The sequence below is a fragment of the Takifugu rubripes genome, chromosome 7, assembly GCF_901000725.2.
Source record: "Takifugu rubripes chromosome 7, fTakRub1.2, whole genome shotgun sequence".
NCBI classification, from domain to species: domain Eukaryota; kingdom Metazoa; phylum Chordata; class Actinopteri; order Tetraodontiformes; family Tetraodontidae; genus Takifugu; species Takifugu rubripes.
Window position 1 is genome coordinate 13425293 of NC_042291.1, and position 27658 is coordinate 13452950.

The 27658-nt window shown below is 47.4% G+C and overlaps 4 protein-coding genes across 10 annotated transcripts in view; 3 read left to right on the plus strand and 1 right to left on the minus strand.

Moving 5' to 3' along the window:
• The first annotated feature begins 256 nt into the window (after nucleotides 1–256).
• Nucleotides 257–1031, plus strand: fabp4b (fatty acid binding protein 4b). Of its 2 annotated transcripts, XM_003966092.3 has the most exons (4): nucleotides 259–435; nucleotides 502–677; nucleotides 756–857; nucleotides 932–1031. In XM_003966092.3, the coding sequence occupies exons 1-4, from the start codon at nucleotides 363–365 to the stop codon at nucleotides 980–982; spliced, it is 402 nt and encodes a 133-aa protein (XP_003966141.1). In that variant the 5' UTR covers nucleotides 259–362; the 3' UTR covers nucleotides 983–1031. The 2 variants fall into 2 exon arrangements, with proteins under 2 accessions (XP_029695234.1, XP_003966141.1); XM_029839374.1 differs by having other exon boundaries at nucleotides 257–677.
• Nucleotides 1032–1824: 793 nt separating this feature from the next.
• On the plus strand, nucleotides 1825–4234 carry LOC101075371 (protein FAM8A1-like). The gene is made up of 5 exons (XM_003966166.3): nucleotides 1825–2504; nucleotides 2790–2910; nucleotides 3099–3222; nucleotides 3293–3432; nucleotides 3522–4234. Exons 1-5 carry the CDS (start codon nucleotides 1994–1996, stop codon nucleotides 3664–3666), a joined length of 1041 nt encoding a protein of 346 aa, XP_003966215.2. The 5' UTR covers nucleotides 1825–1993; the 3' UTR covers nucleotides 3667–4234.
• A 3638-nt stretch (nucleotides 4235–7872) lies between these two features.
• Nucleotides 7873–18409, plus strand: LOC101075149 (ataxin-1-like). 6 transcript variants are annotated; one of them, XR_003888986.1, is made up of 5 exons: nucleotides 9402–9798; nucleotides 13010–15068; nucleotides 15162–15945; nucleotides 16077–16142; nucleotides 18125–18409. XR_003888986.1 is itself a non-coding variant. In XM_029838991.1 (3 exons), the coding sequence occupies exons 2-3, from the start codon at nucleotides 13257–13259 to the stop codon at nucleotides 15762–15764; spliced, it is 2415 nt and encodes an 804-aa protein (XP_029694851.1). In that variant the 5' UTR covers nucleotides 7873–7993; nucleotides 13010–13256; the 3' UTR covers nucleotides 15765–18409. The 6 variants fall into 6 exon arrangements, 3 of the variants coding, with proteins under 3 accessions (XP_029694851.1, XP_029694852.1, XP_003966214.2); XR_003888985.1 differs by having other exon boundaries at nucleotides 15162–16142; XR_003888984.1 differs by having other exon boundaries at nucleotides 16077–18409.
• An 820-nt stretch (nucleotides 18410–19229) lies between these two features.
• Nucleotides 19230–27658, minus strand: part of itga8 (integrin, alpha 8) — a 29615-nt gene continuing 21186 nt past the window's right edge. Inside the window, exons 21-30 of the mRNA XM_011605679.2 lie at nucleotides 27341–27433; nucleotides 24995–25074; nucleotides 24487–24567; nucleotides 23247–23352; nucleotides 22159–22317; nucleotides 21031–21147; nucleotides 20813–20926; nucleotides 20617–20718; nucleotides 20423–20545; nucleotides 19230–20341 (exon numbers count right to left, since the gene is read on the minus strand). Of these exons, the coding sequence (XP_011603981.1) occupies nucleotides 20252–20341; nucleotides 20423–20545; nucleotides 20617–20718; nucleotides 20813–20926; nucleotides 21031–21147; nucleotides 22159–22317; nucleotides 23247–23352; nucleotides 24487–24567; nucleotides 24995–25074; nucleotides 27341–27433 (1065 nt within the window). The 3' untranslated portion in view covers nucleotides 19230–20251. The remainder of the gene's footprint in view (nucleotides 20342–20422; nucleotides 20546–20616; nucleotides 20719–20812; nucleotides 20927–21030; nucleotides 21148–22158; nucleotides 22318–23246; nucleotides 23353–24486; nucleotides 24568–24994; nucleotides 25075–27340; nucleotides 27434–27658) is intronic.

Genomic DNA, 27658 nt, shown 5'->3' on the forward strand with positions numbered 1-27658 from the left:
AAACGCATGAGGATGCTGTCGTGGGACAAATCAGTAAATTGGTCAGCAGTTAATTGGGTTTCTGTTTGAGTCAGAAACATACACTTTGCATAAATTATTCCAAAGTCCACGTTGACACCCACACGATATTAAAGTCTATGATACCAAGCTCGCGAGTCTGATTGATAAGACACGCCCCCTTGCCTGTTTGCATGGCAACGGCTGCACCTGCTCTTGATTGGTGCTTCTGGCTCTGGCACGTGCTTAACAAGGGTTTAAATGCGCAAACTTGTCCGACTTCTCAGTGTCCATCGCCGAATTTCAGCCATCGGAACTGAAAACCTTCGTGTTTGAGTCTGATCATCACCCTTCTCATCATCACCATGGTTGAGCAGTTTGTGGGCAACTGGACTCTGGTTTCCAGCGATAACTTTGATGACTACATGAAGACAATCGGTAAGTTTATTCGTGCTCGTTGTCGGTGTGGAATTGGATTAATTGATCGTCGCTTTTACGTTCTAGGTGTGAACTTTGCAACCAGGCAAATGGGCAACATGGTGAAGCCCAACCTGGTGTTCAGCATGGGCGATGATGGCTTCATATCCATGAAGTCTGAGAGCACTTTCAAAACTACAGAGATCAAGTTCAAGCTGACCGAAGAGTTCGAGGAGACTACTGCGGATGGCCGGAACACCAAGGTGGGTCATCTCCTTCTCCTAATGAAACAAGGATGCACAGTTTGCCTCTGATGTTTGACAGTCAAATCTCTCCCTCAGACCGTCGTCACCTTTGAGAACGGCAAACTTGTACAACATCAGAAGTGGGACGGAAAGGAAACTACAATCGAACGAGAGATTCAAGATGGAAAACTCACCGCTGTAAGACTTTGAGCCTCAATCCGTCATCTTTGCACCTTCACGTTGTGGCTAATTTTTATTCTTTATGCCAACAGAAATGCATCGCAGATGATGTTGTGGCACTGAGGACATATGAGAGAGTTTGATCTTTTCAGTCTTCTGTCTCGTCAATAAAATCTGAATTGTGAAAAATGAGACATTTGTACTTGTGCTAATCTTGTGGGGCTTTAACATAAGGAGTTCTACCACCCCTGGTCTGTTCCACCAGTTAATCCCAGACTTTGTTATCTTGTGGGGAAGCTGATCTTTTCAAAGTCGGGTGTTCTTCGATTACAATCCCTAAACCTGCTTACTCCTTTAATCAGAACATGTCATGTGGTTTGACAGTCTCAGATTTATTGTGATTACATAATGCAGCCATTCTTGAGGATTTGAACCTAAAATGTGAATAAAGGCTTCTTGTTCCAACAAGGACAATGAACATGGGGGGGGGTGAAATCCCTGCTGGGGGTCACAATGCTGACCTCATTTATGGCAAGCCTCTTGTCTCTGATATACAGGGGAGGTGGGGGCAAGTGAGTGCACATAATGGGTTTTAATTAAGTCTTTGGGGCAGTAGGTTGAAGCCCAAATTGAAAGATTCCTAGGTTTTAGTGGAATGCTCCATATGGTGCTGCAAGGAAAGCAGCTGAATCTTTTAAAATATAGGGCCAGGAATCAAAATAGAGTCCTTCAATTCACTTTTTTTTGCTGTCTTGCTGAAAGGAATAAAACCAATAGATAGGTGTAATATCTTAAAACGTTGTAAAGCATTCGTTAGTACCCCAATGATTTTTACATCAAACATTTTTATTCATGCTTTTATTCTTTTAAAGTAATTGCACAATATCTATCCTATGCAGCTCCCATCAAACGGAGCTGGCGCCCCCAAGCGGTCGACTGTTAAAACTACACGCACTGTTTGGACGGTACCACTGTGACATAAGAGCGGGTGTGGACACCTTTGATAAACGCGACAAACGACAGTTGCGCAAAATTTCGACTTTTAAAAACACAAACTGACCCTTGAAATGAACAAATGCTAAGAATTACGCACGAACAACTGAGGTTTGTCGCCAATCGCATTTTTTTTTTTAAAATTTCGACGTCCAGGTGAAATGATCTGTGCCAGCGTCGTACGTGAGACAACGCCATCATCAAACATGGCTGACACAGAAAACACAAACATGGAAGTCGACGACAAAAAGAATAAACCGACTGATAACAAGGTCGATTCGCTTATCAAGACGGTTACCGCTAGAACAAAAAACAGAAATAACCTTGGACAGAATAAAAATGGTAGAAGAGGACTCACTACGACAGAATACTGTGAGCAGCTGCAGGCGTGGATGTGGCAGTACTACACCGGATATGTGAACTGGCAGAGCTGGCTGTCGGCGGCAGCAGCCCTGCCTTGTCCATTCGTTTTGCAGTCACCGACCGGTGTGACGGTGCCTCTTGACATCAACTCACAGAACTGGCACAACGGCCCGTTTGGCCTTGCGTTGTCGTCACACCCAGCCGGTGTTAGCTCACAAAGCGCCCGGGCGGTGGGTGCAGCCGGCGGGGCTCCTGTCACCGCTCAGCCGCAGCAGTTACCTCCGGAGAATGGAAATGCACTCAGACAAGGTAACCGCGGCTAGTCCGAACGTCTGGCAAACATTTTTAAACCGTATACATCATCTCAAACGTAATGGGGTTTTTTTTCTTTCTCGGATCAGAACTAGTTTGAACGATCTCATTATTCATACATCCCTAATATCGATCCGGGTTTACAAAATGAGCTAACTGTGGACAAAATAGATTGCAACACTTGTATTTGGCCCATACTAATCTTACAGACCACAACAAAACATAACCAAAAATCCCATATAATAATGATATATTTGAGCTCAAGTCTTCTCCGTCTTCCAGGTCGGGAGTACAACATTCCTTCACCTCTCCAAAGACTCTTGGCTGAGATGGTTGATTTCTTCATATTGTTCTTCATCAAGGCGACCATCATCATCAGCATAATGCACCTGAGTGGAATAAAGTAAGTTTTTATTTCTTGTATTTCTTTGCAGAGCTTGAGTAAAAGGTTACTGATGAGGATAAAGGGATTCAAGGCCACACACAGGAAGGATGATCAGAATAAGATCTTGGTTGTAAAACCCAAAAATATATTGAGGAAAGTGGGGTTTTTTTTTTAGAGATGTGACAGAAAAACTGTTGATTTTTTAGGGATGTGTCCAAGTTTGCCATGCATTTTATCGTGGAGGAAATCGACGAGGACACGTCGATGGAAGAGCTGCAGAAAATGATGCTGGTTGCGCTTGTGTACCGGATATTAGTGTGTTTTTATGAGGTCAGTTGATGACAAATGAAAATACTGAAATGCTCCCATGCAGTTCGGTGGCAACTCTTCCTTCTTCCAGATTGTGTGCATCTGGGGGGCGGGAGGCGCCACTCCGGGGAAGTTTCTCGTCGGACTCCGAGTCATTACCTGCGACTCGTCCGTTCTGGTTCAGCCTGACAGGATACTTGTGGTGCCAGCAACTAATGTGTCCCTGTCTGCGTGAGTTGTTGATATTCAATTGCTTGTGTATTTTGGTTCTCTCCTGCCTCTCCTCTTTCAGTCCGACTGATCTCTGTCTCTTCCTACAGATCGGCCATTCGGGCTTTGAACAAGAACTTTTCAATTGCCTTCTTTTTCCCAGCCTTCATCACGCTTCTCTTCTTCCAGCACAACAGGACTGTGTATGATATGGTTGCCGGGACTATTGTGGTAAAGCGCTCCAGAGTCAGATGATGCAGAGGAGTCGCGTTTCTGTGCATTGTTATGACAAAGACGACGGCTGCAGAGCCCAGACAGTGTCCAAAAATGCAGGATCACTAAAGTGGTTGCCCAGAGTTTGATACACATCAGTATAAACGGCTTTGGTTCCTTCGCAAACGGGTTTTGTTAATCTGGGACACATGCAGTATTTTTATAAACTTGTCTACTTGCTGCTTTCACTGTTCTGTATAAGAAACGTAAAAGTATTTTTAAAAGGAAAAAACGTGTGTATTCTACTTTTCAGAAACACTGTCCTGCTTCTTTTAGTGGTTCAGTCTAGGCACGAATGACCTGCGTCACTCAGTATTTGGAATGCAGCACACCTGTTAATGCCGTTAATCACCTTAAGTCGAGTATTTGTAATATTTGTAATGGTGCTTGGATGGCAGCAGGGACATGCATTAATTTTAGCAGCTGCCAAAGCACTTTTGTTTCTAAGGCATGTTGATGTGCCTTATGAAGAGAAAATGTCAACCTGATCACTCTTTACTTTTAACTCAGCATGTGTGTGAATAAACAGTTCATGTGTGACAACTTTGAATGTGATTCTCTTAATATATTGTTGTTTGCTTTTAAGTTAATCTCTAGCTGTTTGAGTCGGGGCATCTTTCTGTAAATGGTTTAATTCCGATTTATAACATTTGATATGTATCATACTAAATTATTGACTCTATGCTACGGCCATGTGTTTGAAGATTACCATTGGTAGTTGAACTAGTTGACAAACTTTAACTTTGTTATTGTTCGCTTGAAAAGCGAGTTTGCCGCCCCCTAGTGTTCATTGTTTGGAAAAACGTAGGACTGACGCGCCATGGGGGAGCTCAAGCTGCAACCAAATCCGAGGGGGTATGTGTGTGTGTGTGTGTGTGTGTGTAGGATGATAACATCTGCCATGACGATTATTCCCCCCCGAGTCTTGATTCAATGAGACTTTTCTCCCACTTTTGTTGCTTTCTGGTGTGCGTGGTCCATGGAGGGGACAGTGGAAGCTCCAATTGCTGCCAAATGTTGACTCGTTGATTGTGTTGGGTCCAGTAAGTGGCAGTTTCAGCTGACAGTCGCAGATGGTACTCCCAAATTACAGAGCGAACGCCTCCAGCAACACATGCTGCTGCCTTCCACCATGCCATTACTGTAGGCAATGGAATAATGTAACTCTTAGTCATGAAGGGAAGAACTGAAAAATGCGTGGGCTGACACACTATCCACCATCACTACGCTGTACACCCACGAGAGTTTGAGGAGCTCTATTTGGAGGTTTAGGCCAGTTTGTAATCTATTTTCGTATTAGTGTGATGTCAGTTGCCTCTGAGAACATGCAGGGAAAGTTTTTTTTTTTTTTTTAAATAAAAAAGCCAAGCTGCATTTCAGTTATTTCTGTCCACCTATTTACCTCTTTTCTATTTAAAAGATACAAGAAATATGTTGGTTATAAGTGGATATGATGGAACTAAACGCAATAACACAACAGACTGCATTTTTAGGTCTAAATTCTATTCCCCCAACACTATTTCTCTCATTTCCAAGCAGCAACACTTAAACCTAGTTCCAGTACCACATGGGCTGACATACGGCATCAACTTCCTGCCACATATCCTGGATCTAAGTCCAAGAGAGTCATCTCTACAGGCAGCACAGAGGCCTCGCAGCTTTGTCTGTCAGCCATGTGTCAGCCTGAACAGAGGTCAGAGATGGTGGCGTAAACAGTCTGGACCCGGCTGAACTGAAATGACCCACGTCGCAGCTTCCGTGACAGGCAGATTGCAGATGTTTCGGTTGGAGGTGCTGCCGACTGAAATGCCGCTGTGAGGCGTCCTCCTCTCAAATAGAATCAGTAATTATAAGCTGTGGTTTCGCTGGAGGGGAAACTGGGGATAAAGACAGGAGCTGTTGACAGGGGACACGCACACATGCTTTGACACCACGTGTCAGAAAAGCACATGAAAGTAATATAATGCAATTTACACACGTGGACAGAGGTTATGGGTCAGATCGCTGACTATTTTGACGGCTGGTATTAAGAGAACAAAGTCGTATTCTGTGATGTGCTGCTTTAAGTGGCCTGGTATGTAAATAAATGATGCTTTTGGAGGGCCTGTTAGTGTCCGAGTGATTGATGCAGCATCGGTACAGGCTACCGTGATGCAACTGTGAGCTTTTTCAAGTTTTTGATTTTTGAATATGGTTGTCAAGACAACCTGTGTTGGTTATCAGAGACATATTCACCTCCATCTCATGAAATGTTGCTCCGGGGTAACACAATGCCTGGTTTCACAGGACGTGTGAGACTGAGGGTGAACTGAAAGGTTTTTAAAAAGTGACTCATCTGCTTTCAGCCCATCTCCCTCTTTTCAAGAGAACTATTGTCGTGTTGATGCCGGTTTGGTCTGAGGATTACCTGGCAATACCACCAAAATTAATCATAACTGAACACACTGAAGCCAAATTAGAGAGAAAAGGGTTGTAAAAAAAGTGAGTTGAAAAGGATTCGAAAATACTACACAATCCAGATTTTACGGGTCGTTTTCTTTCGTTCTTTCTCATTAAATCTTGGACTTTTACGTTGTGCGCCCTCTATCGTTTAAAGTTAGTATTGGAGAAAGCGAAGCAGGGGGTTCTTTAAGGTCATTGACGACATATTTGGGTTTTAATTATTTTTATTAATCAGTCATTCACTGACCAGTATATATATTATAACTTACAGCAGCATATGTGTATTTAGTATTGATATTTAAAAAAAAAAAGATTTAAGCTTGTTTAGCCTCAACATGGATAGATTGTGTAATTCATGGCAATTTCAGTTCAGTTATTGGTTCATAATTTTATTGTATTCATAATATTAATGTCCTGGTTATAAGTTGATGTTCTGATATTTCTGACCAGGTCCTGAAAAACAAAAATGACTAAATAAACTGAATTTGTCTTCCTGGTTGGACAGTGTTATGCTTTCATTTGACATCTTTTTTGTTTCCTTGAAGTTGACCTTTTGTTCCCCCGGTGGCTGTCCTCCACATGTCACCTCCACCCAATTATTTAGGCTTTTTAAGTGCTGTGATAGCAATGCTTTGCTATTTTCAGCTGAATGAAAAGTCTTCGAACATGGATTCAGAGCGTCGGCTGAGCAATGCGTGAAAGCTACCGTAAAATCAGTGGAGGGATATGTTAACCCTTCCCACATGAGAAGGGGAACTTTTTAAACAAACACACTGAAATAAATGACATTTAGTCCCAACATTTGACCTCAACACTGAAGGGTATTTAAGGCCTACACTCATACTGCTACTAGTTTCCACTCAGACTCAGAAGCTTTGACATTGTCTGATATTCCCAGGTCAGCTCCTCTGCCTACAGTTTCTGCTCTCTCTTAACTGTTGAATCCACCGGCCCTCAATGGCCCCTTTCAGCATGTCATGCTACACCACCGCGGCTACGTTGCCACCCATCCTTCTTAGTGGGGACTGTAGAGGCTGTGGAGCTGCCTTGTTGCCATGGCAGCAAGCACTTTCACATTCTCCCCACATTACCCGCGCAGTGTGGCCACCACTCCGCCGCCGCCACCATACCGAAGGGCTCGGCGGTGGAGTCGGGGCAGAGCCGGTGTATTTTACCTCCTGCGCGGATACCAGCTGCCCTCTCAACCCCAACAGCCACACCTCGCTTTCCCTTCAAATAAAGGCATAATATTTCCCCACAGGCTGCTCCATCTCTGAAAATATTCCTGAAAAGCAAGTTCTGAAATTTCATGTGACCTCAATATTCGAGTTTTACCTTTCATTTCACAAGCTTTTAAAAGAGGTCACGTGAGGTCAAACACATTAATATTGGCATTTTAATAATTTTTAGATGTCATAAAAGCCATAAAAGCTCATTGGCTCATAAAAGCTGATTTCCTGGAGCATTATTGAGAACCACAGTTTTCATTAAGGAGCTGCAAACATTTGTCTGCTGTTCAGGGGTATTTATGTAAGCACAGTTTGATAATAACGGAAACTTTTAATGAAAGCTATATTTAATTAGCAAGTAGTATACAGTACTATATAGTAGTATACTGCACTGTAATTGCCTTTGTGATAAGATCCGGATCGTCTCCAAATCGTTTCACCCTTTTTAAAAAGAAAAATGACGTCATAGGCTATTTAGACTAAAGTCCAATGGCTCACTACGCACTTTCCTGTCTGCGTGTTTGTGTAAGGGCCAGTGTTACATGTCTGGACATGCCTGCAGCATGACAGGAACGTGAGTTCCACAGACCATCATGGTGCGGACGGAAGGTCGCGCCTGGATACTGGGCGCTTTCGAGGTAACGCGATTCCATTTTCAGCCTTGTCGGCGCGCTTAACTTTCCCCCAGAACGTAAATCGGAATATTTGCCCCAAAGGTTGTGCGGTATAATCACCTACTACAACAGTTGGAAGCCACTTGAGTTTCCATTCTGTTTTCTACTGAAGGCTGCATAGGTAAGAGCAGGTGAGTAAGAGGTCGTTTTGGGTAGTTAGTGCCTGTAACATGACGCACGCTGTTGTGGTTTGCAGCATTCCCTCTCAGTAGGCACCTCGCACTCTGCAGAGCTGCACTTGTACCTTAGCCTCTAGATGTTTGAGCTCACAGTGGGTAAACACATGCAAACACGCCCCTCTCTCTGCTTGGAAATCAAAGTATCTAACTGGAAAAATCTGTCAACAAATACGTGTCATCCATCCATTTATTGCTACTGCAGATTTAACCTAATGGTGGGCTGCAGGAGCAGCAGGAATCGAACCCAGGACTTAAATGCTGCGAGGCACTTGATGTCAGCTTATACTATAGAATAACTCTGATCCATCCAAATGTCAAGGAAGCCCAGTGGTGCTCGAATGTTAAACGGTTCCACTCAGGATGGAACTGGAAGTTGTTTCGGTGGCGTCAAAAACCTATTTTCTGACATGAATTTGTTTAGACCGATGGGAGAGAAACATGAATATTGCGTTGAAGGTGTAGCCCTGTGGCAAAGACAGCATCCAACGCATTCTGCTCTCCTGTGTTGGGGGTGTGTCGGCATGCTCTAACCTACAGCAGTGAGAAGGTTTACGGAGCTTCCTGAGCTCTCATACCACCTTGTGGGCTTGTCATAGTAACAATGCATTATTTGTTGTGGTGCTTGTGTTTCTCCCAGAGGTGTCAGTGGAGGGGATGTTCTCCTCGCTCTGCAGGAAAGCAGATACCTGGTGGTTTAACCCCCCCACCATCTGCAGCCTTACAGCCAGTCTGCTGTCCAGGATAAAGTGATAAAAGCCCGGGGCTGCTGGGTTGGAGGATCGGGGTTTGAAAGTCGCTCTGCAGCTGCATCCAGGCTCATTTTAGGCCGGGCTCGCTTGGCAGATTACAGAGATTTGTCTCTGCGAATAATAAAAAAATGAAAGAACAAAAAAGAAAACGCGTGAAAAGAGCTTTTGACATTTACGCTTTCTGCATGCCTACAATCCCTCGGCTTTGGTTACTGCACACATGCGTGCGTGTGCCATTCTGAAAACCCCAGTTACTCACACCGTATATCTGTCTGAGCAAAGCCTTTCTGAATTTCAAGCTCCCTCCCTCCCACCTCTCACCCCCCCCCCTCCCTGTCTGTGGCGCCCTTCCCCTCCTCTTCCTCTCGGTGTGAGCGTAGTCTGGGCCCTACGCCAAGTAGAGTGTGTTTTTTTTGAATGAATACCTGATGCGGCTGATGAGGCTGGCTGGGGGAGGAGCTGTGTCAGTGGAGTACAGCGAGAGGAAGAGGAGGGAGGCAGTGGAAGGGAGAGAGAGAGAGAGAGAAGCAGCCAGGCAGAGAAGGAGCTGGCTTTGCATTGGTTGGTGGCCTTGCATAACACACGATGGAGCAGCCTTGAATGCAGGGTTTGGTGTTGGGGGGACTTCCTTTACCATCAGGGGCAGCAGAGCCTCCGTACCAGACTCCAGTGAGGAAGGGCAAAGCTGGAGAGGAGGGCGACTCCAGCGGAGGAGAGCGACACAAAAGAAAAGGTTCAGGAAGAGGAGTCCTAGGACATACACGTACACACACACGTGCACACACAGAAGCAGGAAGAAATCTCTGGACATGCTGTGCAAGCGGTGGCTGTGGAGAGACTGGTGAGCTATTCTTAGTCCTGTAACTAGTGGAGGGGGGGAGAGACGAGGGGGTGGTCGGTGGTGGGGCTGTCTCTAGTCTTTATGTTATGTAGCATAGTATCGGCTGCTCAGCTACTACACTGTCATTCTAACCCCCACCCCCCGGAGGCTTGACCACAGTCCCGGTTAGTAGGATTAAACCAGTGGAGGCATTCTCGGAGGTGGGGGGGGGGGGGGGGGGGGGGTTCGCTTGCATGCACATCCCTGCTCGTGTTTAGTGTGATTGGAGTGTGTCGGGCAGCGGTGCATGATTGTGAAGACAAACAGCCTCAACCCACTGCCTGTTCTTACTGTCTGCTTTAGTCTGCCACACGGTAGGTCCGCCCCTTAAAGGCGTAGGCATTGGTGAGAAAGGGCAGTACAAAGGCTCTTTTGGCTATGGGGGGGGGGGGGCGACTATGGGGGGGGACGACGACGACACTGTTTGGATCTGACTAGTGAGCAAAATACCTGTGTCTGTGGGTGTAGGGTGCTATTTGGTTGCTGTGAATAGCTGTTTTTGCTGTTGTATCTGCCATAGTAACCCCCACCTCCCTGTTTCACACCACTGCTCCGATTGATAATGATGTTTTTGTTTTCTATATATAGCCCTTCGCTGTGCAGGGTTTTCACTGTGTAGCCGCGGCCGGTCTCGTAGCAGGAACCCTAACCCGCAGCAGTGTTGACAACAGGTTTCTCCCAACTGCATCTCCTCGACTCGCGCATCCACATCAGCATCTTGACACATAATGGCCAATTCTGCTCCCCCCTCCCCGTTTATTACATCCCTTCGTCATTCGGCTGCAGAGAAGAAGGGGATCAATTGGTGTAACGGCACGAGAGAGAAGATGCAGGGCTTAGGTGGATGGAGGAGAGGCAGGGAGCTAGAGGGGCTGTTGACTGCTGTGTCCGCCTGTGCCCACTCTGACAGCGGATGCACGCTACGTCTCCGCTGCATGCAGCTTTTCTTTTTTCCTCCCCCATGTGGAAGTATGGAAGCGGATCAAATGCGTGGTTGCTCTATCACCGTCTGAGCTGAACGGCATCCCGGTGATCCTCACACGGAGCCTGTCCTCCCGTCCCTCCCGCTGTTGTCATCACTACATATGTCTCAGAGGTGACAGCGGCGGACTTGGGGATTGACTCGCGGCTCCCCGGCTTGGCCTGGCCTTTGTTCTTCATAATATTTTTCCATATTTGTAGGTGTCACCGTTCTATTAATAGGCTGGTGTTGGAAATTCTGCAGAGGCTTTCTCCTGCTGTGCGTCTGAGCCTAGTGTGCGCGTGTGAGAGAGACTGTGTGCAGGGAGTGTTGTCTACAGGTCATGTAAGGAAAGGAATAACATGGTTGTGTGTGTGTGTGTGTGTGTGTGTGTGTGTGTGTGTGTGTGTGTGTGTGTGTGTGTGTGTGTGTGTGTGTGTGTGCAGAGGCGGTGGTGTGCTTTTGTGCCAGCGCGCGCCGGCTTTGTCTCGCAGCGCTGCTACAATCACATTAAGTACCTGCGCCTCAGATGTGATGTCATTACTGTGTTGCTGAGGGTACGGTTGTTGCCACCGGGAGGCGTCGCACGCCGAAGCTCCGGCTGTAGTGGCGGCCGCGTCCCTGATTGGGGATTTCTCAGAACGGTGGGGGCCATGCTGCTCTGATGCTGCAGGCGCTGCTCAATATGGGTCAGGCAGCGTTCTCCCTGTTTTCTTTCCTCTTTCGCATCACCCATCTTTTTTCCTTCTCTCACCCCTTTACCCCCTTTTACAGAGTCACTTCAGATCGCCTCTCTCACTCCTCCCTCTCCCTCTCACTCTCCGTTTCTCTCCCCCCTGCTGCTCTACTCCTTTGTTATGTCTGATAGATCTATGGAACCGCGTGATGTTATGTGTATTGCACATTTTTCTTTGCATGCAGGATCCTTTTTATACAGCCAGCGTTAGTTACTGACCAAGGTCACCTTCTATGTTTCTTTCTTTTTAGTTTAATCCCCTCGCCTGCTTTGTTTGGCGCCATACAGTATGTCCATGGCTGCCCGCTCTGCTGTACCTCCCTTTAATACAGAAATACAATGCACGGCTGTGAAATAACCCGGCTCCTTTGAATGGAATGTAGGAATTGGAATACTGAATGGACGGATGTGTGAAAGTGCATCGTGCAGTGTGTCAGTGTTTTGCCTCTGGCTAATGAACAACACAGTGCAGTGCAGTGACCCTCGGATAAGCTTTCAGGAATTATCCAGTGGAAAATCAAAACGAGGCAATACACGTTATCGCGTTGGGGTTTTATGCTGCGACGGTAGGTACACCTGGGTGTTTCGGGTCCTGCTGCACTGAGGGGCCCGTCGGATGCCGCCCTTTCCATGAGGGAGTCGTTCACATGCTTTCAATTCCAGTAATTCTCCCCATTTCTTGTTGTGTTTGTGGGCCGACCTAATCTTCAGTGTGCTGTTACACTCAACTCTCCGAAGGCTGACTCATTCAGTGTTTACCGAACCACGGCGTATTCCCTTGAACTTTGAAACACGATTCAAACGGGATGCAGCCCAACACCGTTGTTAAAATATTTTAACAGGGTTTGCTGACGCTAACGGAGAATGCTAATTACAGAAGTTTCTGCAAACAACTGCGAGCTCTACTGCGGCGCCGCCCTTTGACCCAGAATTCCCGCCCAGAGGTGGATTTTTAAAGCAGCTCCACTGACTCGACACGAGGCTGGGGAGTGTTAGAGGCACAAGCACAGGCTCCTCTGAGGATGCTAATCTGTCCTCTGTGTTCTGACCAGAGTGCCTGAAGAAAGGAAAAAGCACCTGTAAACACCCAGACACACAAACGCCACGCAAACATCTGTCTGGCACAGTAACACAATACGGCCGCACACGCTTTTAGGGACAGTTAATCTCTAAAGGATCAGTTAGTCTCCTGCATGCTGAGTGGCGCTACAAAAGACTTAGTGACAGTGCTTTATACACACACTCTGAAGGGAGAGGCTTAGACGCTGTCATTTCTTCGAATGAGGCACTTTAGAGCAGCAGATCAACACAAGTCAGAGGATGTGGTCCCTGGTACCACCTGGTGGCAAAACACAGAAATACCAAAAATAAGATTTCATGTATTGTTACGTTGTTTTTTTTAAATGATTAAACAATAGAAATTGAATAATAATCTCAATGTCTGAGTTGATATAGCTTTTATTCTTTCTCATCAGATCCCTGCTGACGCTGTGCACAAGGTGGACTGGTCAGAAATGATACCTCATGAAGTTCGCCTGGCTCATTTAGTGGGCTGGAGATGCATCTTTTCAGCTGTAAAACCTAGAAGTGTCCCGCAGTAAACACAAGGAAAGGTCAGCTAACACTGTACTCGGGGAGGTCAGCTCCTGCACAGAACTAGGAAGTGGTGCTGAGAGACCGGACCAGAAGACCATCAAGTAGCACCACAATCACTACGACACAATGAAATCTAATCAGGAGCGAAGTAATGGGTGCCTGCCTCCTAAGAAGCGTGAGATCCTGGCTCTGGAGCAGAGGCCAGTGGTGGTAGCCACAGAAACGCCTCCAGTTGACGTAGCGACCGACTGCCCCCACACAGAGAACCTAGCGTGGCTGGCGAGTGTAGCTAGCGAACGTTGCAAATCCAGGGATGCAGAAAGCCCCAGATGTTCCATTTCCTCCACAGTATCCTCTATTCAAGCCCCTTCTATTCCCTCCTCTGCAGCTCCTCTTCCTGCAGTGCCGCTGGCCCCCCTCCCTGCTGTTTACCCGACAGCCCTCCCTCAGCAAACCGGGACCATCCAGTTTGCTCAGCTGGGGCCTAATGTTCAGTTCATCAGTTCTGGGCCTTACGCCGGCTACATTTCCTCGCACATCATTTCCACCAACACGAGCCCTGCCCCTCACAACTCTGCCGCCGGACAGCGCCCCCACCTGGATGGCTACACAGCAGCCCTCATCTCCCCCAATGCCAAGGCGGATCAACAGTTTCAGATAGGCCTCTCTCCCACTGAGCTAGCTCCCGTTTCTCTCCCTAGCACACCGCAAGTCCCCGGCCAGTACATTCATCTGGAGAGCAGAACGCCTCTGACTGTCAGTGGGAACCCAGTGGCCTCACCCACAGCCCACCTGCAGCTGCAGCCTCACACAGCTGTTCTCCCTCCAACACTAACCCTCGCTCCATCCCAGCTGGTGCTTCAGTATGCAGATGGATCTTCAGGAAAGAAACCAGACGAGCATGCTAAGAGTGCAGTGAATGGAGAATTGGAGGTGGTTAAGCAGCCCAAAGCTCCCGCTCAGCCTGCAAACCATCAGCCCGTCCAGAGCTACGAGGCCAGACATATCCTCCTGCCCGCAGACTATGGACAAAACTCTGTAGGCCTCCAGACCTCCTTGGTTTTGGTGGCTCAGCACAACCACGGAGCAGACCGTGAGGCCAATTCAAATAAGATCTCCTTCGTGCAGACTGAGAAAGGAGGCCTCGGTGTAGGAAGACCGGTCTCCAGATCTCCCTCTTTCACCCCCATCTCTTCCTCAGAAGTGGTCAAGTCTGTCGCATCACATACAATCATCCAAACCACCATTCCCGAGGAGCTGCCCGGCGGTCTTTATACCTCCACGCAAGCACCCATAATAGGCTACATTACGAGCGCCAACCAGCATTCTCTCGGCTACCACCCAGCATTACCTCAGCACCTCATTATCCCAAGTGGACAGTCCCTCCTCATACCCGTCAGTGGCACTAATAACGGCACAGAAACTGAGGTTAGTCACACGGTGGCCACGCTCTCTTCCCCCATTACCCCTCAGATATCCACTGCTATGCCTCACGCCTATTTGGCCACAGCCCTCTCCAAGTGTGAGTTACTGGGAACAGATGGAAACCAACCACCTCCTGCTGAAGCACAGACGCCGGCCCTGCCGGCCCTGCCCTCCACCCCCTCCCCGGTGGTCGTGGCACCTCCCTCCCCAGCTCCAATGCCCGCTCCCAACCCAGCTCCAGTCTCCGCTCCCATTTCCATCCAAGCCTCTCCCTCCATCTCCTCCTCCTCTTCCCCTGTGGCACTTCCACCATTTTTCATGCGAGGCTCCATCATCCAGCTGGCAGACGGGGAACTGAAGCGCGTGGAGGACCTGAAGACGGAGGACTTCATCCAGAGTGCTGAGATTAGCAGCGAGCTGAAGATAGATTCCAGCACTGTGGAGCGTATCGACAGTGGACAGACTCCCAACGCGGTGATCATACAGTTCTCAGTAGGGGAGCTCAAAGCGCAGGTATGTCATGTCTTAAGTATCCCACACACCACCGTTGCCATGGAACTGCAGTGATGGGCTGGTGTCCCTAACTTTGTTGTGCCTCTGCTTCAGGTGTGTGTGGAGGTGCTGGTGGAGTATCCCTTCTTCGTCTTCGGGCAAGGCTGGTCGTCATGCTGCCCAGACAGGACAACGGAGCTGTTTGAGCTGTCCTGCGCTAAGCTGTGTGTGGGCGACGTGTGCGTGTCGCTGACCCTGCGCAGCCTTCGGAACGGCTCCGTCGTGGAAAGCCAGAAGAGTGCTCAGCTGTTGGGCCAGTGTCACATCGCGGACGCTACCGTTAGAAACAGCACAAGTCCGAATGGCACACTCATTAACAGGGGCCTCCTCATGAAGGCTTCCAGGGAGCCCTTGACGGGACCGAGGCAGGAGCCTCCACCAGCACTGGGACTGTTTCCAGGACAAGGAGAGGGGGTCTGTGGACCACCGATGGCAGAATCAAGGACAAGAGAACAAAGACAGGAATCGGCTAAAATGGGCGACACAGAGAGACCCCTGGGACGCAAGAGACGGTGGTCAGCTCCGGAGCGAGACCAGACTGAGAGGGAGGAGCCTCCCCCGACCCTGCCCAGGCCCTCCTTCATCCCTCAGGAGGTTAAAATCAGCATCGAGGGCCACTCCAATGCTGGGAGTGAAATGTGCTTGAACAAAATGTAGACTGAGCTTTTTATCACCTGTGGTTCGCTGTTGTGCTCTGCCCCCCCCCCCCCCCCCCCCCCCCCCACACCTCAAGTTACAGCGGCAGAGTTTACACTGTATTAACACCCCCTCCCTTTCTTTCACACACAATGATTCTGGTACAGGCGATGCTCTGCGGCGGGGCACCTTCACACTCGAGGTCAGTGCAATCAATGCTGAAAGCAAAAAGGAATGCAGAGCGATTGTTCTGTATGAATTGCAGTAGGACTCTGTGTCACCTATCATAAGCTGGATCTCCTTCATTACATGTCTTAAACCGCTTGGGTGCAGATGAGGCTGTCCTTCCTCTTCACCACATCAACAAGCACAGACCCAATGTCGGCGTATGCAAACTGGGTAACCTCATACTCTCATCCTGTCTGTTTTGTTTGTGGTTTATGGAGGATTGGAGGAACCTTTGGTATTTCAAAAACACCAGTTGTTTCTCATTATTGGTCCCCCCCCCCACCACCTTTTTTTTTTCTGCTAGTGGCTGTCAGACACAGCTTTGTCATCAGCACAGTTCAGTCTCCCAAGGTCATTCTCGTGCTGCGTGAGTACATTTAATAACATTTGCATAAGGTGACCTGCAGCAGGTATTCTACTGGACAAGCTTCATAATGTTTTTGTTCAGTCTCGCAATTCGAGCAATGCCCAACGGAGCTGATGTTTAAACTGATGCTTTGTGGATCCATCGATCCCGTTTAGGCCATTGCCTAATTGGCCACTTGGGGGCAGCAAAGAGAATCCTAAAAATATAGACTGTTAGACTTTTTGCTCAACATTCAAAGGCGTCACATTTACCTCGCAGTGGGAAACAGCACTGTTTGCCTATGACATTAATTCTTTTTAGATGGCCTTCAATCTTTTTTTCCTGATTTAAATGAAGAGAAGCTGGTGCAGCTCAGCTTTCCGACCCTACAGCTCGTTGCTTTCTTACAGTCAAATACTATCGTACAGTTCATACTCAGGAACAGTGTGTAACTGCATATGTCAAACTATGTGTGTGTCTGTGTGAACGGTTCTTTGTAGTCCTGACACAATGCGTGCACATCCACGATCGTGTGTGTGTGTGTGTGTGTGTGTGTGTGTGTTTTGAGCAGCAGCACTTTGTTGATGTACCCAGCTGCGGTGTGGTGGCGTCAGCTGTTGAAGATATTTTCAGAGTAATCAACTGACTGTTTTTCATTGCGCGGCCTTCAGGCCTCCAACATTGTCAGAAAGCATTATATACCGGAGCAGGGAATGTAAACACATTGGGGAATCTTTATTTTTGATGACAGATTCAAGCTACTATATAGAGAAAGAAAAAGACAAATGTAGAGTTTATTATCCAGCTAGTTATTGATCTTGTACAGTAAATTGTATCCTATAAAGAGTGTAAAGTGTGAGTATAGATATTCTAATCCTCATGTAGTGTATGTACTGTATGTGCCACAGGGCCTCCTCTTCCAATCATTCCATGACATCATCAATATCAAGTGATCCCGCTACCTTACAGTCAGTTCGAGTGTTGCTCCTGTATTCATGAATGTGCTTCAGTTATTTCATCTGATTTGGCCGCATAAGCATAATCCAGCCTGCTACAAATAGCCATGGAACTTTTCTAAACTCCCGGAAAAAACGTTTGTTCCAAACCCAGACTGTTCTGTTCCCGTCTGACCGCTCAGGCTAAACACTGCCCGCTGACTGTTCCTCTCAAGAGTTGTGTGATTGTATATTTTTTCACTGTTGCTTACAGGCAGTTGACCATCACCTCACCTGACATTTTAGACACGGGCGTGGAACGGCGTCGGGCCGCACAGCCAATCTATGAAATGGTTTCTTGAAGCCTGAAGGAATGATTTCAGCATTTGGGGGGGGGGGGGAAACGACCGACTTCCCACAATGTTGGAATATCCCTTTATAGGGCTTGCACTCCATTCCAGTTATCTCAGCAAAGCCAACAAGCTGTTGATCAGTTGCACACACAGGCTTTCAATAAAGAGTAATGTTGACACAGGTAATCTGCCACTGGCCTCCTAAAATATCTGATTTTCACACTATTTCTTTTTACTGTTCAATATGGTGTATAAGCACCATCTAGTGGTGAAATCTGAAATTGCACTTTGTCATATGGGGTGGGGATGGGGTTGGGTTTGGGGGCTGTTAGTCTAACTAATGTACAGCATGTCTGGGATGACTCCTACATTAACAGTACAGCATCTCAGTGAACTGTAAATAGCCAAAGTCTTCCATTATATTGTTGGTACTATGTGTTTCCAGGGAAACGAACACTGTTCCCTGCGTACTTTAAAGTGAAGTTCAATTGTCAACGCGTGTCCTCATTTATTTGACAGGAACACAGGATTTTTGCTTCACAGAAGAGGCGTTAATTTGCACCAGCTCAGAAGCTCCACGGGAAGGAGTAAAAAATATTTAGGAAACTGGGTCAGTTTATTGGATAAATCTCAATCTAAGATACATTATGTCCAGCCGTCAGTATGTGGTATGTATCTCTAATATTCCTTTATTTTGGTGGTGTTGAGGTCTGCTAGCCGGAAAGTTAAATCTCTCCTTCAAATGTTTGATTTTACATTGGATCAAATATATTCAGAGAAATAAAGACTTTAATGGAAATCACAGAAACGCGCCTGTGTTTTTGAGAATGTCGGTGCTGTGTGTGTTCTCTGTTTAGTGTGTTTACAGGAGCCTGATGGATGTTCCCTCTAGAGGTACTGATGATCATGTCTTCTCTTTCATCTTTATTTTGAATATCAATGAGGACTCTGCTGCAGCTGATTTGAAGGATAATGATGTTCTATTTTACCTCATAGACAGTGAACCACTTTCATAACCTCGGTTTGGAGATCTCCTTACTGGAAAGCATTAACATAATAATGTGGTTGTATAAAAGAGCCCAAGCGTCTGCTTTTTCTAACCAGATGACGTTCAAGAGCAAAGCTGTTGACTCTCTGAGCAGGATGTATGGCACAATGGAGGGATGAACTTTTCTTTTGCATACAGTATTCTGTATTTAAAAGAACACATTACAGCTATACTATAAAAAGGATAAACATTAAACGCACTGCCTTACTTGTAACTTGAAATCTAAGCCATCTTTAAAGTTAACCCACAGCTTAAATGGATCGGTTTGCATCCTTAATACTGATATAATTAAATAATATAATAATTAATTAGTATAATAGGAATAAAAAACTAAGAATCTAATAAAGAAAAACTCCACTAAAAGGCCACTAACAGAACTGATGTAGCGCAACTGTTGTCTTTCTTTTCACCACAAGAGGTCACTGTCGATCTTCACACGCCGCCTCAGGTTTTCCGTCGCAGCACAAATTCTTCTTCTGTGGTGGAGCCGTCGAGCTCCGAACACTACTGTTAATCTGTTCACTACTTGCACGCTGTTGTGTTGATTGCATGTTGACGCTCGATGTGTGAGTTACATATACAAAAAGGAAGATCGCTTTATTCTCACAAAGCTTCACACCACATAAAGAAATTCAAACAACACAAACATCTGAACAAACTGCTGAATTACTTGTTTTTTTCTTTCTACCTGCTTGTGCACAATAATGCCACACTAACATCTGATTAAAAGCTTTAAGATCACTGTTTGATGGCAGAGTATAAATCGAAATAATTGCCACCTCAGACTGCGCACAGGACTGTTTATTTTAGCTTGTACAGCAAAAAAAGAAGGAAAAAACCCCATAATAAGTTACTTTTTATTTGTCTTGTACTGAGTTCAAATATTTGCTTTTATATGTTCAGAAATGCTGTCTAATACACCAAATAACCATTTATATACACACAGTGGAAAGCTCTCACAAAAGAATGCCAGTGTAAACAAGCCTCAGTATCATGTAACACTCAAATATTGCACATACATTCATAAATATACATCATCAACTTTGTGCCTGTGTTTATGCGTGTGACTGCCGCCGTGCGCGGGTGTGTGTTTGTGTGTAAAACTGATAGTTTTAGGAAAGTTTTTACAGACATTTATGACCAAAGAAAAGATAAAAAAAGAACCTAGTCTACAGTAGTGCACAAACACTCTCACACACACACACACACACACACACACACACACACACACACACACACACACACAGTGAAGTGTCTCTGTGCCTCTGGCAGTGCACAGAAACATTCATTTACAGACACATTTTAAATGTCATCATCATCATCAGCAACATTCTGATGTATGGACAGTTTACATTGGACAGACTGTGTGTGTGAGATCGAGCCTATAAAGTGTGTTTTGGTCCCCCTCTGTCTGCTGCCGGTCTCCCTCTTTGGACCTTTCGGTCTCCCGCCTGTGCTGTCAGTTACCTCAGCAGGTCCTCAAGTCCGTCAACAGAGGGTCCAAACTCGTACAGATCCCAGATCTGTGTGAGTTGACTCAAAAGGTGCACCTTCTTCTCGTACCCAAGTCCTCCAACCAGGAGCTGCTGTGGGACATCTTAGGCGTCGCCTGTCTGATCAGCAGTCAGCTGCTCCTGGTCCGAAACGTTGTCGTCACCTGGCGGCTTTGCCCGGTCAAAGAACCCGCACTGAAGGGGGAGGGGGGGGGTCACATCACTCCATTAGTATTACAGCGTGAAAGGCACTCCAGAATATGTGCGTGCACCTACCTTCCACATCGCTAAGGTTAGAATGGCGAGCACCAGCAGGCCCAGCAGGATGGCCAGGATGATGACCCAGAGCGGAACCGCGAACGACACGTCAGGCGTCCCCCACAGCACGTGGGTCCCCATCTGCAGGAAGCAGAGACACAGTCAAGCCCTCCTCCTCCCTCAGCGCCTTAAATAAACCCACGTCAGCCTACCGAGGTGGCGCGTTTGGGCAGAAGAGACGGCTGGACTTGGTAAGGCATGGACAGGACCTCGAAGGACACGGTGGAGTTCAGGATGTAGGGGTTATTGCGGTGCTGCCGGGCGAAGGTAAGACTGGTTAGAGGAGCCTTCGAATGGTCATAATGTGAGGGGGAACGAAGGAGAGCGTCATGAAAGGAAGAGCCTGACCTGCAGGAACGTTTGCACCCACAGCCTGGAGCGAATTTTCACCACGGCGCTCTGCCGCCGATCCAAGCGGCCGATCAGACACGTGATCTTCAGACAGGAGACGTTGGTGCAATTCTGCAGGGAAACGGCAGATGTGGGCGGGAGGGAAGGCCCATTAAACCACCGCACGGCTTCCACGATAGGCCTCAGGACAAAAGGTACGATAACACATGGCTCACCAGAGTTTTGCCGACAGAACCATGAGAGCCGGAGGCGGCTCGTCTGTGGCGCTGATGAGGCGCGCTGGCGTTTCTCAAAAAGCCCAGCAGCTCGGGCGTGTCCTGGACGGAGGAAACCTGCAACGCACATTTCCGGGATGTGACTTTAACACATAAAGGATCCCGAATCACAACTCTGGCTGACCTGTTTGGCTAGCATCCACAGTCAGACCCCTCCCCCGTTTTTAACATGGGTACATGTGAGAGCTGCTGATTCCCGCCCTTTCAGCCTCGAGTGAGAACACAGACGTGACGCTCATGTCTGGATCCGTGTGTTTGGAGTCATAGCAAGCTAACCTAGCTAGCAGCAGGTGGAGCAGAGTCGCAATTGACGAATTCCCTCCATTTATCCGATCTATCCCAGCAGCCACTGTGTCAGGGGCAGGCGTACCCCCTAGAGAGGTCACCAGTCCAACACAGGACACACATGCACACACACACACACCAATCAATCATTCACACACTCACACCTAGGGGCAAGAGTCTTGCAATCAATCTAATGTGCTTGTTTGTGGACCGGGGAGGTTTTTGACACCTCCCCGCCTCCTAAATGGTAAAAGCTGTCGTGTTTTTCCCTTTTTTGTCCAATCAAATATAGATGTTACACTCAAACACACTGGAAAATCATTCAGAAATGGGGGAAAGGGGACACCAAGAGTGTCCAATTTTGTTTTCACGAATGATTAGTGCCTACAACGTTTCGCTTGCGGCCATAATTGTGCACTTTATTTCACAAGTATGTTTTCTTTTCAAATTACACTGCTGATCATATCACAAAGATTTGGAAACGATTTCATCTCTGATTTCTAATAATAAGCACAACACGTCATCCAGCCCAAGAATGTCAGGAGCAGCCAGAACGATGGGTACAATTATGTTTCCACCGCTCAGGTTCAGATGATGGAAGCCTGATTCAATGAACCGACCGCTGGCAGCACAATAAATAAAACAGAGTCTGTGGTTTGATCCTATGAAAGTCTATATTTTATACATGCAAAAAAAATGAATAGTACGCAAGAAATGTAGAATAAAGCATGTTTGTTTCCACAGTAGGCAGTGTTTAAAATGTGTGGTTTCAGTGTGTGTTACCTGGAGGCCGAGCGGGTTGAGGCTGTTGTTTGTCTTGCAGCTAATCGGGCCGTCGGTTTGAATCTCCATGGCGTAGAGCAGGTTCTGGTCACGGAAACGGGACGGCCAGCCAACCTGGAGCTGGGCCTCCTGAATGCTGCTGGGCCCAAAGTTATGGAGCTGGAGATGAGAAGAAAGTAGCCAACGTGGTGATGTCTGGTATTTTATTAGCGGTTCCCCAGTGGCGAGGCTATAATAAGGTTACCATAACAGTGGGATGATGACACCCACCACCTGTGCTCTCGTTCCAACGCTACAGTCTCACTGGAGACTGAAATAGAAGACGAGTAACGTCCACGGCATCACCTGGCCCGAGACTCCCAGTTCGATGTGAAACTAAGTGGATTATAAACACAAACGAACCATCAACTCGCCGCTTCCTCTCCACCTATTCTCTCTACGTCTCTGTCTGGCTCTCGCGCACACACATTAACACTGGAGAAAGACGCCCAAACAGGACGCGATCCCCGGTGCTGCAGGGCAGGAATTCTGCAGGAATAAAACCCCGTCTCTCTCTAACTGGGAGCAGCTGCCTACTGGGAAAAGTGCCGCACATGAAAATGATTATGAGCTGCAGCAGGACAGGGCCACACTGCCGCGACCCCTCTCTACGGACCCTTTAAAACAAAAGGAAAGCCCAGATTGCAGATGCAACTCTGCACATGTGGGGTTTTTTGTTTTTTTTGGGGAGGGGTGGCTCTCAAGCTTGTCTGCCAGCCTCTCTCCATCTCTAAATCTTTAATCCCCAACGGGACCTTGTTTTACCCTCACAGTTATTACTCATTTACCCTCTTCCCTCCCACCTCTCTGCTCCCGTCCTTCCCCACTTTTTTCCCGCCTTCACAGCAGTAATTACTCCAGAACTGAAGACCTTTGATCAGCCAGAGCTGAATTCTTTATAGAGCTACTGTTCTGCTTTTACCAAATTGATTTAGCTTCATTTACAAATGACTTTTCTGCTCGTCTGCCCAACAGCAAAAAGAGCGTTGAATCTCTTCATCACTCGCTCCCTCCTTTCCTCCCACAGAGCCGAGATGCTGGGCATTTACCTCATAGATGTGCGTCACTTGTGGCCCCACTTCGTCCTCTTTAACAGGCTTCTCTTTGGGCTCCCAGCGAGGGAACGGCAGCACCACCTGAGAGGGATGAGACACCCTGACAAGAGAGGAGAGAGAGCGCCGTGACACTCTAGAGCTGCTCAAATGGGGCAGAAATCACCATTGAAACACGATTATTTTGACTGGAAATTCAATTGAAGATCTAGATGCCATTATCCGGGACGCACCGACATGCTATTTAATTAGGGTACTTAGTCTGGTCCAAATCCACTCATGCCTACTGCATAAAACAACGTTTTATGCAACGACTAAATTGAGCTAGCAGGTTAGCTTCCAACATACCAACATCCTAGTAGATGTGCCAATAGTTTTAATCCCACCAGAGGAGTGGTTTATTTTATTATTTTTACCATTTTAAAACATTCCAACTGTTTCACTAATCAAACATCTATTTCAAATTGGGATATTTCTGAAAGTCACCTGGATCGTTTCCTGATAATGTAAGGCTTTTTAAAAAATTATTATTGTGAGTCTCTGGGCCACAAAACTGACCAGAAATTGTAGTTTTTATGGAAACGTCCCACTGCTACAGAGGCATTACTCTTGTATACTGAGAACTGTGTCCTTCCGGACCACAACAACGGCTATACCAATTAAGGGCTTTAAGTGTTGATCTCTGAATTTTATTCAACTGAAAAACAGATTCAGAAACTATTCTGAGCATTCAGACAGTCTGAACTTAGTGGGCCAAAGTTGTTAAGGTTGGAGAAAATAATAATATTAATGATAATAAAAAACCCCAAGAAGACTTCTTAAGGGAAGGTGAGGTCAGCTGAGTCAGGGCGGCTTTAGCAACACAAACACAGGACTCATCTGTCCTCGTCTCCCTCATCCCAGGTCCTCTTGTGTTTACATGTCACACTGACCACACCCAAACAATGCCGAGCGTGAATCCAAGCTCTGAAGTCTGCGCTCGCGTGCGCGTGTGTTTACTCGTGGGCACACGGGTGTCCGCGAACATGTCAAAGGCCCATATGCTCGTGATTAGCTCAAATATATTTCTAGTTCTGTCTCTTCATGCTGTTTTCCATCCGTATGTAAACAGGCTGCACGTATTTAAACATCTGAGGCTGTGCCTGATGTCCTGCAAACACCCGAGAAACGTGGGCTGCAGCCGGATCGGAGGCGGACGAGGCGGCAGGACGCCGCGCTGTCTCACGTCCCCACTCACCCGCGTAGATCCAGCTCAGCCACGGCAGCGATGGTCAGGTTCAAACTGACGAGGTTGCTGTGAGGCTCGTCTTTGTTGGAGCTGTGGAGAGATTCTCAGGGTTAGAACCCAAAACCCCCAAATATATTCTGTGTCTGCTGACACGTTTAAGGAGGCCGCTGAGAAATGTAAGCAAAACCGGCGAAACAGCCGAAGTTTTATGTTCGCTTGACTCCAAGTAGACGTTCGGCGAGACGCCGGCTGACATTTAAGTGTCTCTGTCTGGTGACGTGATGTATTAAACGATGAAGCAAACAGAAAGCATGTTGTGCAGAGCTGGTTTCCTCTCTGGAGTTCCTCAGGGCTAACTGGCTTCTCATATGTGGTGAGTTTGATCAAACCGCATTCAGAGACGTGATGGGGGCAGACATGAAAGCTATTTACATGGTTCAGGAGAGGAGACAAAGAGCGCTCTGTGCGTGTTTACGGGGACAGGGGGGCTACGCCCCAGAGGCCGTGGGTGCATCACCTGTGGATCTGCATCGCAAAGCCGATCATTGGCCCCACGTCTTCCAGCCGCTGGATGGAAAACCTCAAACCGACAGTCAGCTGGGCAGCGGTGCGGCAGAGGAGGAGGGATGAGGCGCAGGAACATGTGTGGGGGACAGAGAAGACAGTTCCAGAGAGAGACAGAGGAAACAAGACACATCTGTGAATCAAAGGCAACATCGTGTTCAATGTGCAGTAGTTAAATGGCATGGCCGTGTAAATGGCATTCTCTCACTGTTGCACCATATAGCCTGAAGGTATGCTCTGTGTGTGTGTGTGTGTGTGTGTGTGTGTGTGTGTGTGGACACGATCCAGACAACACACTTAAAAGCTACAGTTTGGGTTCACGTCTCTCTCCGGTTTAAATCCTCCGTCTCCCAGGTTAACTCAAAACACGTGGCGGACGACTCCATCACTCACTGTATGACAAAGTGTGTATGTGTGTGTGTGTGTGTGTGTGTGTGTGTGTGTGTGAGAGAGACACTCAAGTGCCCCAGGACAACCGCTCAGAGCTCACATGATCCAGAGAAAGAAATGACAACACGCAGACTTCACGAGGCGGGCCGGCGGGGGGCGGTGGGGGTGGGGCGTGGAACTACAAAGACAGGCCATCTTTACGGGACACATTAGAGAGAGGCTGGAGGAGAAGAGCCAGACGGGAAAGATCTAAAGCGGACACGATCATCTGCAGAGACCGGACATCCCAAAAGGGTTGCGTCTCTCAGGGGGAGCGAGGGTGCGCAGATCTGCGCGTGTCCACGACAACTGTCGCTCCAGTCGTGGGCCACCGTCCTCCACGGCCGCAGTTCCTGGGAAGAATGCTGGGGGTGGGGGGTGACGGTTTGGGAAATCTCCCGTAGGGACAGTTCACCGCATAAAGCTGTCAATGTTTGGTACCGACTGCAACAAATAAAGTTTCAACAGACTTTGTTGCTGTGCAGACAGAAGCTTCTCAGCGGCCCCAGACGATGTGACACACAGCCGTATTTATTTTATTTCTTAGACAAGTTTATCCTATTTCACTAAAATCCAAACAAACACTTTTGACCACACGACCACTCGGATGAGACTGAATTTGTACTTTCAGGATACCTTTCTTTGGTATTTGGTATTAATTCCAATAAAGGCAGAACATCCGGAAATGCAGCTGCTTCCACACAAAAACAGGGATCAGACACTGATTCTAATGAATATTACAGGATATAATGTGGAAATTCCAGACCTCCGTCCTGTGGCAAATTAAAATGCCTTGTTTTTTTAAAATCAGCTTGTTTCCATTAAATACAGTTATTTTAATTTTAATCAATAAGTCTTCTGCAAGAACAAAGGCAGGAAAGAAGGTTTTAAACTCAATGTGGTTATCAAGGTTTTTTATTTGCATATTGGGCGTCTGGATGGGAGCATGGCTTTAACCCGATCGTCTCCGCATAATAGGACCCCCCCCTCACGGTCAAGGTCATTAATAATAATCCTCCTCAGTCATTATTGATTGCAATCAAACCTTTGAAATATGCTAAATCCAGCCGTCAAGGCCTAATGAACTGTAAAGTGGAGGTGTGTGTGTGTGTGTGTGTGTGGTGGGGGGGGGGGGGGGGTCAAAGTGTTAAAAAGACGTGCAAGAAACCATATCCGGTGCTCTTAGCAGGAGAGCGCCGCAGCAGCTGTGATGAGAGCGACTGAGAACATGAGTCAGGCCGGGTGTGGGGGTATGTTCTGCATAAGCTCTGAGAGTCCCGAAAGTCCGGTGGGGCAAGCCGAGTTAAATATGGGAAACATCTGGACGGCTGGGGGGAGCAGGCGCACACGCACGTGTACGCGCACACACGTTTACGAGTACTGTTTAGTTTTTTTTGGGGGGGGGGGGGTGTCCTCCCCTAAAAGTGAAACAGGATCACATAATTGATTTATCAGTAAGGCCCTGTGTCACCTCCAAATGCACCGCTATGCCGACCTTGACACTGTCATGGTACCACATGTACACACACACACACATACACCCCCCCCCCACACACACACATCAGCATGGTGGGATTTCATGTAGGAAAGGACGGCTCTCGAGTCTACAAATCCTCGGCTTCCTGCATGTGTCAGCTATCCAAGAGGTTATTATTATTACACAGCGCACACACACTTGTGCCCACAAACACACACTGGGGTGGAAGTGTGGTCTCAGGAGTGTGTGGAATGCGGGCCAGGACGATGATCAACAATCACTGTGAAGCATCAGTCAGTCTAAATTGAATCTGAGCAGCTCTGGAGTCTCAACATGTGCTTTGGAGAGTTGGTGAAGGTGTGTGTGTTTGTGCTTCGCCGTGCCAAAACTCACCTCCGTGCCGGCCACCATCGGGTTCCCCAGGTCACACACCACCATCCTGGAGTCATTGACCGTCTTGTATTCACAGTCAGGCTCAGACAGAGCCTGGGGAGGAGGAGGAGAGGGAAAGGATGAGGCTGTGAGCGGATGAAAGTGACTAATAGGGCGGACTGGAAGCGAGATGGGAGCGAGATGGCAACAACAGGGCGGGAAGTGTGTCACCATCAAAGGGAGGCGGGGGGGGGGAAAGGAGGATGAATGCTCTGATAGTAACAACCTCATCAATCAAGGAGTCTCATTACACACTCATTACCTCTCTCTCTCTCACAC